This window comes from Podarcis liolepis, assembly GCF_965112155.1.
Source record: "Podarcis liolepis genome assembly, chromosome: 8".
In the NCBI taxonomy this organism is placed as follows: Eukaryota; Metazoa; Chordata; class Lepidosauria; order Squamata; family Lacertidae; genus Podarcis; species Podarcis liolepis.
Window position 1 is genome coordinate 43,755,713 of NC_139560.1, and position 12,590 is coordinate 43,768,302.

Sequence of the window (12,590 nt, forward strand, 5' to 3'; positions counted from 1 at the left end):
AACAATGAGAAAACAGCTGGAAACTGGGATGGGTTGGGGGATATAGAAAGTCTTGGAAATAATCCAGAAAAGTCTTTGTGTGCATATACTGAGACCAGCAACAAGATTTGTTCTGGACCCAAATATTGACAGTTCTTCCCAGTACTTGCCCACTATCCAAAACCGGGGTTCTCAACTTATTTCAGATTCATTCCAGATGCAAGACAGAACATCACATTTTACACATTTCTATGTGTTTGGAAGCAGCAGCCCAGAGCATCAAAAGAGGCTAATTCTTTCCTTTGTAAGGAGAAGGCAGGGTTATTGATTGCTTCCATGAGCTTTCCCCAACTTCCATTTGATCCTTCTGGAGGCAGACATAATCATTAAATAACAATTAAAGTTGGCTGCAGAACTCTTGGGAGTACTAAATGGGGATAATAAGCTCACTTCACCTCCTATCCTTCACTAGCATAATCACAGGCAAAGGTGCTTGTTTTCAGAGATGGTACAGAGCCATGAAAACCACATGGGAAGATGGTCACTAGGAGAAACGATGCTTTTTGCCTTTAAATTGAGGCTTCAACCAGCACTTAGTATAATGTGTGTGCTGAATGACGAATCTGAAAATGAGTCATAGCAGTGGGAGGAAGCCAGCTTTTCCTTCTCTCATTCTCTTCCACTGCAAATAATGATACATCTGTAGCAAATAATAGAGACCAAAGGACTTATAAACTCATGGTGTTTGGTCCATGATCCCATCAATGTTATGGGTCAGGTTCTGGGTTGAAAAGTGTTCAGTTTTGCTTTATACTAGGCTAAGTGTAGCAGCCTTAGATAATGGAACAGTTCACTTCGGAGTGAAGAACATAGCGTTGAAATCTATATCCTATCAGAGACCATTGGATGTTTTAATATCTACAGATCATATTTGCCCTTAAGATTAAATCCGAATAGTTCTTTTGGAGAAGTATTAGTGTAAAATATAAAAGGGGAAAAAACTTAACGGAGCTTGTGCAGTAACATAAAAGCAGAGATGAAGAGTGAGTATTTTAATTACTGAAAGCTGTTCATTAAGGTTCACGCTTCAGTTCTCAAAACATTTAGACCACAACAGATATTTTTTAGGGTAAAATAATTGGCTATATGCAGTTTTAGAAATGTGATTTCTTTTTGTTTTCTGAGCATTGCAACAAAATCCTTAAGAGTAAAAAAAGTTCTGTGTGGAATGTATAACAGTATACTACACAGAAATATTTTTAATTATCTTTGTTTAACTTTTCACTATGTGACCCTGTACCTATGAGTAGATGAATTTTAATAATTTTATCAGTATGAATTTCAGCTGGTGCATCTCCTCAAAAGTGTCAGGCCTGAGAAGAAGCTTTGCTAAAGACACTACATATTACAGCATTAAAAAACACCACACGCAAACATTCACTATATATGTGGTGCAGTGGTTACTTTCAGGAAGTGCCAGTATTCTAGAAAGAAAGTTTCATCCACCAAAGGCATGGGTAGGCAAATTAAGGCCCGTGGGCCGGATCCAGCCCAGTCACCTTCTAAATCCAGCCCTCAGACAGTCCAGGAATCAGCATGTTTTTACATGAGTAGAATGGGTGCTTTTATTTAAAATGCATCTCTGGGCTATTTGTGGGACATAGGAATTTGTTCTTTTTCTCTTTCCCCCCCAAAATATAGCCTGGCCCCCCACAAGGTCTGAGAGACAGTGGACTGGCCCCCTGCTGACCCCTGGTCTATGCCATCTGCCTTGGCAAGAAGCATAGTGCTGAAAGATATCTGATCTGCCAGGGTTTTCACACAAAAGGCCCACAGAGGCCATTGTGGATGACACAGACTTCCCTCTTGGAGAAAAGGCCTTGATGCTGCTGGGAAGCCAGGGTCAATACATGTTACCAGCCTTGGACAGAAAGAGAGAGGCTGACCATTTGGCTTTTGAGTTATCAAAAGGACCAGCAAGGCACCTAAAAGCTGAAGGGAAGAGAATTCAGCAGTACAAAAACAGCACAGGTCAAAATTCAAGACATGGGATGACTTGGGTCCCTTTCCTTCATTTTCTGCTAGGGAGAAAGTATCATTCTCAACAATTGCTCTCAGCTTCTAAGAGCTCTGGCCCAGGCCCTGCATGCCACCTCCGTGGTTTATATTGGGGCACAAAATATTATTGGCATCCTACTTCACAGTGTGCAAGCAGGGTTCTCCATGCACAGGTTGTCGCCTTATTTAGAGAGGCAAAAGAGTCTGCAACTGTTCTCACTTGTCAGAAGCATTAAGCAGTTTTTCACAGGGACAGCTGATCTCAGGGTAATCAGAGTTAGCACTGCAGGAACCACCTCCATTCAATACATTCTGCAAAGTACACCTAGATGGATTCATTATTTTGAGCCATTGAGTATGGCTCAAAGATGAATTTTAACAGGGAGAAATGTAAAGTATTGCACTTGGGCAAAAAAAATGAGAGGCACAAATACAAGATGGGTGACACCTGGCTTGAGAGCAGTACATGTGAAAAGGATCTAGGAGTCTTGGTTGACCACAAACTTGACATGAGCCAACAGTGTGACGCGGCAGCTAAAAAAGCCAATGCAATTCTGGGCCTCATCAATAGGAATATAGCATCTAGATCAAGGGAAGTAATAGTGCCACTGTATTCTGCTCTGGTCAGACCTCACCTGGAGTACTGTGTCCAGTTCTGGGCACCACAATTCAAGAAGGACACTGACAAACTGGAACGTGTCCAGAGGAGGGCAACCAAAATGGTCAAAGGCCTGGAAACGATGCCTTATGAGGAACGGCTAAGGGAGCTGGGCATGTTTAGCCTGGAGAAGAGGAGGTTAAGGGGTGATATGATAGCCATGTTCAAATATATAAAAGGATGTCACATAGAGGAGGGAGAAAGGTTGTTTTCTGCTGCTCCAGAGAAGCGGACACGGAGCAATGGATCCAAACTACAAGAAAGAAGATTCCACCTAAACATTAGGAAGAACTTCCTGACAGTAAGAGCTGTTTGACAGTGGAATTTGCTGCCAAGGAGTGTGGTAGAGTCTCCTTCTTTGGAGGTCTTTAAGCAGAGGCTTGACAACCATATGTCAGGAGTGCTCTGATGGTGTTTCCTGCTTGGCAGGGGGTTGGACTCGATGGCCCTTGTGGTCTCTTCCAACTCTATGATTCTATTCTATGATTCTATGATTCTATTCTATGTATTCTGTCTTCTTGAGAGCCACATGAGAGTCTTTCAGGCATAATCCCAACACCAACTTGGGAGTACCAATACTCCCTTCCTTTCTGTGGCTCTAAAACAGGCATAGGCAAACTCCGGCCCTCCAGATGTTTGGGACTACAGTTCCCATCATACCTGACCACTGGTCCTGTTAGCTAGGGATGATGGGAGTTTTACTCCCAAACATCTGGAGGGCTGGAGTTTGCCCATGCCTGCTCAATACTGACACTGTTTACACCAGAGGTATGTAACCTGGTGCCCTCTATCATTCTGGGCTGCCATCATTCCTGACCATTGGCCATGCTTGGCTGAGGCTGATGGGAGTTGTAGTTCATAACATCTGGAGGGCATCAGGTTACTTATCCCAGGTTGTCTAGGCCATTATGAAAGCTGGTCACTCAGAATGACTCCCTTCTTGGAAAATCAGCTTACCACAGTTTCAGTTCAAAAGGACCTCAACCTCTGCCAGAGCTTTCACCAAAATGTTTTCACCAGCTACGTTTATAGCTCCGGTTACTTTTATCACAACAAGCAATGAATAGTATATATTAATTAAACTAGGAGAAGAGATTTGACTTCAACAACCATTTGTAAATTCTTCGTTAATACATTGCAGAATGTTTCTCATTCTATTTACTCTGCACTGTCTCTTTTGACACAGTGATCCTTTCTGGGATGTGGGGTGGTATGGGCCAGCCTGCTATGCAAAACAAAGCACAGGAGTCATAATGTTTTACCAAGATCTACCTTATGCCTGGGGGTTGTGCCTTTTCTCTCCTGAAAGCTGAGAAGGATGTGTGAGAAGGATGTGGCAGTTGTTAAATACCTTATTTGCTTGTTTGGATCCACTGGTGGTGAAAAAGATAAACAGGATGAGGATGTGGATTTATATGTCTGGTTTTTCCTATTCCTTACCCTGTGCTGACACATACTGAAGGTAAAATAATGAAATCTAGAACATCTCCTAAATGCAGTCCCAGATATTTAATAATCCCTTCAGAGGACCTAGCATTTCTAGAACCATCTATTTTTAATTAAAATGGTGGCTGAATATTAGATGGGCACTTTCGCCTGAAGATTATTTGTGGTCGCACAGGATGTCATCCAGTTTGGTGTTGATGAAAAGCTATCTTGACAGTTCCTCTCCATCTTACATCTAAAAGGTAGCCTATGCAAACAGCAGATGACATGGTAATTCATGGACTCTATGACCTTGCATTGCATGTGATATATCACATGGCTGAATGCTTTCCCAATTTTTTTTTTTTAAACACACAAACTTTTGGCTGGATTACAACTTGCATCATCCCTAACCATTACCAGTGTTGATTGGAGCTGATGGAACATGTTGTCCAAAAGCATCTACAGGACTTTGCCATTCTCCAAATATGTTATCCAAATCTGCAGAGGTCTGTCCTTGTTTGCGTTTCAGAATGAATATGTCTAGCATTTTATTTGTGTTACAGAGGAGTCAATATTGGCAACTTTCTGCATATATTAAATAGGTATTTTACTAGGCAAATTGTTTAGTCACAGATGAATGCTACTTCTGAATCTGTTTCGCAGTAGAAAATGGATGAGGTGTAGCACAAAGCAGCCAACTGGAATGACATTGTAAATGGAGACAGGGACACTATGGAGGCAATAAGCATTCTGTTTTACTCTAAATGGATATGTGTGTGAGATGAAGATAAATTCAAGATACATTCTGAATTGGTTTTATAATTCTCAATATATGCATTCATTTGTAGGAATGGAATTTCCCTTGCTAAATTCTCAAAACATTGTGATTGCCTATTACTTTCACAGGACTATGATTTAAGTCAGCTCCAGCAACCAGACACTATAGAACCAGATGCCATCAAACCTGTCGGAATAAGACGACTTGATGAAAGACCTATCCATGCAGAACCTCAATATCCGGTCAGATCAGCAGCTCCTCATCCTGGGGACATCGGAGACTTCATTAACGAGGTAAAATAAGGAGAGGAGGAGAAATAAAGATTCATTTTAGCACCTATTAGACACCATCTGTGCAGACAATGAATAATAGCTTTTACATTTGAAGAATAATATTTTTTTAAAAAAAGTTGCTTATACAATGAAAATTATCTGGTTTGGTAGACATAAATATGGTTCTTTTTAAGCACATGGAAATTTAATTAAATCATTCAAACTGAAAAAGGGAAATGCATCAATTAACTTTTGTGTGCTGATATTAATTACATTCATAATATGTTATCAGTCTTAACCACAATATATCCAAGAGGGATTATTCACTGGGTTCCACATAATAAATAGACTAGCAAAGTGATAGCTTAGCCTACATTCATGTATTAATTCCAATTCATAACACAGGAATTTCATTCTTATTTTCCTCACACATCACCCTTTGAATTCCAAAAACAGGAAATTCAGTACTTCTACAAAGACCAAAAGTTCCATCAAATAAGATTAATGTGAGGATAGCAAAATTAATGTTACATAAATGCTTTAAACACTTGCCTTGCTGTGGAGCTTTAAGTGCCTTTGTGCATTAATACATAGCCAGGATATATCTCTATACAGGCAGTGCTATGTAGGATTACCAGTGTTTCTTGTGCTTTTTATGTTACTTTTGCCATTGACCAAATTTTATGGTGTGTGTAAATGCCTACTTGAATGCGATTTGAGGAACTAGGCTTTGATCTGTTCTTTGTGCATACTGCTTTGGAAACTATAATAATATTGAACAGAAGAAGTAATCTGAATATAAATTAAAACATAAAAATGTTGGGTGGTCATAGACGTTGCCCTGCATTTCTGTTATTGAATACATGAATAAGCAACATAACATTGAATAAGAACTTTAATGCAAATGAAAGCGAATACTGTAGGAAAGCAACATAAATATGAAGAAGTTTTAAGTATCAGATCACAGTTATGTAGTCTTGCGTTGGTTTTATGTCACTTATTCTTGAAAACTGGGCTACAAAAGTAGCCCATTTCCAAGGTGTGCCTTTGACTAAACAAAAGGACTGGGTTGATTAGGCAATATGATGCTGCTGTTACCAGAATTTAGTTCCCATCAGCTGTATACCCCCCTGACCTCCATGGTGCCAATCAAGTACTTCAGCAAATTTGCTTTGCCAATTAGAGGACCTCAGCACATGCCCGGATTTCCTGGGTCCAACACTCGGTTACTCCTGTTCACCCAGGCTTCAGCTCATGACAGAATGGAGATCAACCTTTCTGGTGATGGGAAATCTCATCACTGAAGTGCTACTGACATGACCATGGTGCTGGGCTTTCCTGGCCATGTCCCAGAGGGGGGATTTTTGTGTGCAAGGCTAAAATGCGACTGACTTTCCTGTCTGTGGTAGGGATGCTTGATACTGGTTCCAGTTACGATTCAACACATTTGCACCTCACAAATTTTAACTATTCCCAAGCCAGTACGTCTTTAATGACATTTCAAATCAGGCTGAAAACTCATTGAGATACTTCACTCCCTGGAGTTACTGGTCTTTGTCATTAATGTTAGTTGGATTTATACATAAAATGCTTTTTGTTTGAGGAGAGTCCTTCCCAGAAGTGTAAATCACACTGACTTTGAAGATGAACTGGTGATAAATGGGTTGTTGTGGTGATGAAGATAAAATGAATCTTATAGGGGTGCTGACTGGGGCAGGGACAGGCTTGGGGTGGGATTTTCCGCCACCCACAGCCCACCAAATAGATCACTTAGTTCTAGAATGGGACAAATTTCAGGGCACTGTGTTGATGATTCCCCACAACTCAACACATCCCCCCAAAAATCCAATTCACATTGTTCAAGGCATAGCTTGTAGGGTGTGCTCATGATTCTGCACACACTTCGCAACCCACACACACACTTTGTCCAGGAAAAAAATAAGCAGTTTGCATTATTAATTCAGGCCCCAATACAAACAGGGTGATAGAAAAATTAACTGATCATTTTATAATAAATAATAACATGTTATTACAAAAATAGATGCATCAAGCTCACCTCTGATGCATCAAGCTCATCTTTTAACGTTCACGAAATACAAGTCATGCCCATTTTTTGGTTATGTTAATAAATACCATAAATTTTACATTAAGATGTAAACAGTGACTATGCTTTCTGTGTGTGTTTGGCTAAGTCACAGGGAGCAAAAAAATGTGTGAGAGGAGGGTTAACAACAAAACAATGAACGTTAAAGGTGGTTAATGGCTAACATAATCACTTCAACAGTGAATTAGTGAGACAGAAGGTAAAGTGAATACACATTTCAGCAGCACTTACCCTAGTTAGCAGACATGTAAGATCAAATCCTGAGGAAGAGGGATGCTAGCTAAATCATATCGGAACAAATGCATCATATAAAAAAAACCATAATGTTAGGGAAGGTCACTGCAAGCAAGTCTACAAAGAGAGCAGGCAAGCAGACTGGGCATTTCCACACAGTTAAAAAATTAAACTTCAGGCAGAGAACCAGGTACACTGCATACAGGTGCTTTAAGAGCAAAGAGCTGGATGTGATTCAAGAGAGTTCAGCTAGATTTTGGGATTTTAGATGCATGTTCTCTACCTCCCAGACTGCAAATGGGAAATCCAATCACCCTACCTGCATATTTTTGACAGTATAAAATGGAACTTCGTGTCACTCATAGCAACTGAAGTAGACAGCTCAAATTGTTCAATTGTTCTTCATTTCCAAATTATATTCTGCATTTAGGTATGAAATGTAAAGCCTTTAGGCTGTATGTTGAAGATTGTTCTGGATACAACAAAGTAAAAGACCTATTTCTCAAATGGTTATTTGCCAATTTTTTTTTACTTTATGGATCAGATTTTATAAAAAATTAAGCTGTCCTTTTTCAGTGCTCCAGTGTTAAATCTAGGTACCAATTTATACTGTTTAGAATATGAAATGCTTGTTTTGCTGTAAATGCAAATTTGAGGCAACTTCAGCAGAGTCTCTGTAAAACTGCCTTTCAGAGGCCTCTTCTCCACCAGACAGTTTGCACATTAAGTGCAGCCTCTGGAACATTGAATTTTTCATTGCAGTTTTATCCTATAAACTCTATAGCACCAGCAGTTTTATATCATCATCTGCTAGCGGTAGATGCTGAACTAAGAGAATCTAACTCCCAGCTTGAAAGGACTTAAGAAGATTGCTCTGTCCGTTGTTGATGTAGATGGCTGACACACAACAGTGCTCTTGCTACCTTAGAAAAGATACATTTGCCTGCTGAAGCCTTAAACGCCCATCCTAGAGCCAGGTAAGCTGGCTTTACTGGTAGTGATGGCAGCAGGACTGAAATGAGACCTCGCACTCCAGGCCAGCACAGCAATGCATATTCACAAGGTTGCTATCATGCAGTCTTCCCCAACCTGATGCCCTTCGATGTGATTTAAATTACAAGTTCTACAGCCCCCCCAGAATGATGTAGCTTGCGGCTGATGGGAACTGTAGTAAAAATGTTCTGTAAGTCACGAGGTTGGAGGAGGCTGTTAATGCTTTTCAGAATTCTTAGCCATTTGCATTTTTTATTTGCTTTCAAAAACATATGTGCCAGAGAGGTTGGCCTCTCTGTTTGCTTTTGGAGCTTTAGCCAGATGACCTTGTCCACTTCTCAGTTTGTGCCTTACAAACGTGAGTTCTCCCTTGTTTGACATTGCTTCAGTTTATATTGGGGGGGGGGGATCAGGAACAATAGATCCAGAAAAAAATGCATATAATTGCACTGTGTTAAACAGCATAAACTAATGAATTAGATCCAGATGTTTCAAGTTGATATCATCCATATGGCATTATACAAATGTAGGGCTATTTATTTGCCAGCACCTTTCATCTAGACTCACAGAAAGTGGATGCCTAATCCTATCTGTGCAGATAGAGATGGTCTTCTGTGTCTACTGCATTTTCTTCACATAAATGCCAATGATTACAGGAGGTGAGGGAGGGGGAGGGAGGCAAATAACAGAGGCTCTTTCCAACACTTCAATCAGTGACCCAGCCTGCTTCCCCCTGAGCTCATCTTCTCACATCTGCTTCTATTGCTGAACCCACACAATAGCACCAGCCTGTCAAATTTTTGCTCCTGTGCATGTCTTGGGATGCAGCATTTGATCAGGTTCGTTTGAATCCCTGGGCGTGCCCGTTACGACTGTTTGACAGTTTCATTTAATAGGTGACCATGGGAGCTTCGCACGCTGAGTTTGCAATATTTGATAGGTTTCGCTTGATCTCTAGATTCAGGCTGCTTGAATTAGCATAATTTGAGAGCTGCCGGGATTTGTGCTTGTGTTCCTGATGTTGGCTGGTGTATCTGTGGCTGTGTTTACATGATCAAAAGCAAAGGGTTTCGCATTACCTGGTGACACTTCCAGCTGTTCACAAACTTGTTAATGCCTGCAGTTGCTTCCCTCCCCCCGTCCTCCTCTTCTTCGTAATACAGTTTTTATTGAATTTCCCAATTCTTACAAATTGACTTCAAATTAAATAGTTACATTGTTTCGTGGATTGACTTCCCACCCACACCGCCACAGTGTTTTTGTTCAAACCATTTTCTGCAGCATTATATATCAAGCTTTTATCTGTTACAGAAATCCCTCTAATTCAATTCTTCTGCTGCTCCTATTTCGAATCCTGCCCGCAATTTCATTTGACCGTAGTGATTTTCGGATAGTCCAAAAAAGGCCTCCATTCTCCTCTTCTTCATCAAGGGGGGGGGCAGTCAAGTTCAGGGAAATGGCATTTTCCCTGGTGGTCCCATTTCCCTTCAAATGCAGGTGTAGAAATGACCTAGGGGTGCTATCCTCACTTCATTATTTCCCCTCCTTTCTGTCTTTCGTTACAGGGACTTAAAGCAGCAGACAATGACCCTACAGCCCCTCCTTACGACTCCCTTCTAGTCTTTGACTACGAGGGCAGTGGCTCCACAGCTGGGTCACTGAGCTCCCTCAACTCTTCGAGTAGTGGTGGTGAGCAAGACTATGACTACCTAAACGATTGGGGCCCACGTTTCAAGAAACTTGCCGATATGTACGGAGGAGGCGATGACTGAACACGACGAGCGGAGGAGGCGATGGCTGGATGTTGCGTTTGGACAAGTACAAACCTTTCCACTGGTATTCCCAACAAGCGTACAGAAGCTAGGCTTTAACTTTGTAGTCTACTAGCACAAGTGCTTGCTGAAGGCTTTGGCATAGGCTGCAAACCTATTTGGGCTCACTGGGAATATCAGTCATCCAATGCTGTTTGGAAAAAAAATGGAAAACAAACAATTGAGCTCAGTTACACTTGAATTTTACAGTACAGAAGCACTGGGATTTTATGTGCCTTTTTGTACCTTTTTCAGATTGGAATTAGTTTTATGTTTAAGGCTTTAAATGGTACTGATTTATGAAAAGATGAGACAAACCACATTGGGGTGGGGAGAAAGTTCAATCACCAATATGCTTCAACATGCTTTTGTTACATTGCATTGCTTTTATTAAAATAAGGAAATTGGAAAAAGAAAAAAAAAACCTCATGGGGAAATTTTGTTATTTGGGGGAGGGGGGGAGAAGGCCATGAAAATGAAAAAAAAAATGTACAATACTTCTAGTTTTAGATGATAGGGTTTTTCACTAAAATTCTAAAACTTATGCAGCTGGTTGCAAATAAAGGGAGTTTTCATATCACCAGTTTGTAGCAGAACTGATTTTCTTTTCTTATGATAGAATGTTAGACACATTTTGGTCTTAATCCATATACACATTTTTTAAAGCATTTTACAATACTTTTTTCCCACTTCACTGTAAAAAAATGGTATGTGTACATAATGTTTTATTGGCATAGTCTATGGAGAAGTGCGGAGACTTCCGAACATGTGTATGTATTATTTGGACTATGGATTCAGGTTTTTGCATGTTTATATCTTTCGTTATGGATAAAGTATTTACAAACAGGTTGCAAACAAGTGACATTGATTCAATTGTTGAGCTGTAGTTAGAGTACTCAAGGTTTGGGTTTTTTTAATTATTTTGTTTTCGTTTTTATTTGTTTGGGGAGGGAGAAAAGTTCTTAGCACAAATGTTTTACATAATTTGTACCAAAAACAAGCAAACAAAATGAAGACAGAGAGATAAAACTCAAGGGATAGCCTGATACTGATGGCTCAAGCAATTACACAGTATGTTAAAAAGAGCTTTTAAACCAGAGAGACGTCTGACAACAGCTTTGCCTCTGTATTATGTACCAGAATATAAATGATACACCCCTGACCCCAATGTTCTGAATAAAATGCTAATTTTGGATCTTGTGACTGGATTGAACTTCTTTCCACTTGAAGAGCATGAATTGGAATTTTTTAAAAAAATCAGGAAACGCTAACAGAAAAGCCTTAACATTTCATTCAGAAGGCTAACAAAAATATTTTAATACTTCCTTGTCTTTTGATCCAGCAAATGCCCCTGTTGAAGTGAGGACACCAATCAATAGACAGAGGGGTCACATCATGACAAGGTCTTCCCCTTATTTACTACAGTGAAGGAAGCATTTCTGCACAGAAACTTTTGCAAGCACCAAGATGTGTCTCCGTCATTTCATTGAGTAGGGAAGCATGCATCTCTAAGCAGATGAGGTACTGAGCTATGGTTACAGTGATGTGAAAATTAGGCCACATCTCTTACATAGGCTCCATTGGAATGAATGTGAATTGTATTATAAAAACACAGGTGCATGGTATCGCGGGAGCTAAAACTTGGGTGTAAAGCCTGTTTAGAGACCTCCAAAGGGAGGATCCCATGAAAGCGAGAAACTGAAAATTTTGGCAGGCCTCCTTGAATTAGCCCAGAATTCTGACATATTGTTGGTGAATGCAACAGATACAATATGATAATGGAATGACTTTGGGAAGTGGGAATTAGTGTGCCAATCAGTAGGTCTATGTCGGAGGGTAGCGGGGGCGGTGAAGGATCCAGCTTGTGGACAGATCCTGAATGTTGCCACCCTGCCATTCAGTCGGTGTCACCATGACATCATGTAACTTAAAAGGAAAGAATCTAGGTTCATCTCCCCATTGTTTCTTTTCCTCCTTTGTTGTCATGACATGGTGGGAAGCTCCCCCTTTTCTTTTGCAGCTTGCCTGAGTGCCAGTTCAACCAACCCATGTCTGCAAAGGCCCAGTTGGGCCTTGCATTCAGCATTGAATTGAAATTCATCACCCAAGGCAAACCCAAGTGGGAACTCACGGGTAAAGCGGATCCAAGCAGAGCCTGCATTGGGCCCCATATTAGAAAATGCTGAATGGTACCCAATGGGGAGCACATTCTAATGGAGGGGTTGGCAAGGTTTACCTCCATGGGCCGGATTGCGTGTGAGCGTGCACACCTGTG

At 40.6% G+C, this 12,590-nt stretch overlaps 1 protein-coding gene across 4 annotated transcripts in view; it reads left to right on the forward strand.

Annotated features, from left to right (window-relative positions):
- CDH2 (cadherin 2) overlaps positions 1-11,510 on the forward strand; it is a 125,604-nt gene extending 114,094 nt beyond the window's left edge. For all 4 annotated transcript variants that reach the window (XM_083517693.1, XM_083517695.1, XM_083517694.1 and 1 more), the window contains exons 15-16: positions 5,030-5,194; positions 10,070-11,510. In XM_083517693.1, the coding sequence (XP_083373819.1) occupies positions 5,030-5,194; positions 10,070-10,276 (372 nt within the window). In that variant the 3' untranslated portion in view covers positions 10,277-11,510. The remainder of the gene's footprint in view (positions 1-5,029; positions 5,195-10,069) is intronic.
- The last annotated feature ends 1,080 nt before the right edge of the window (positions 11,511-12,590 follow it).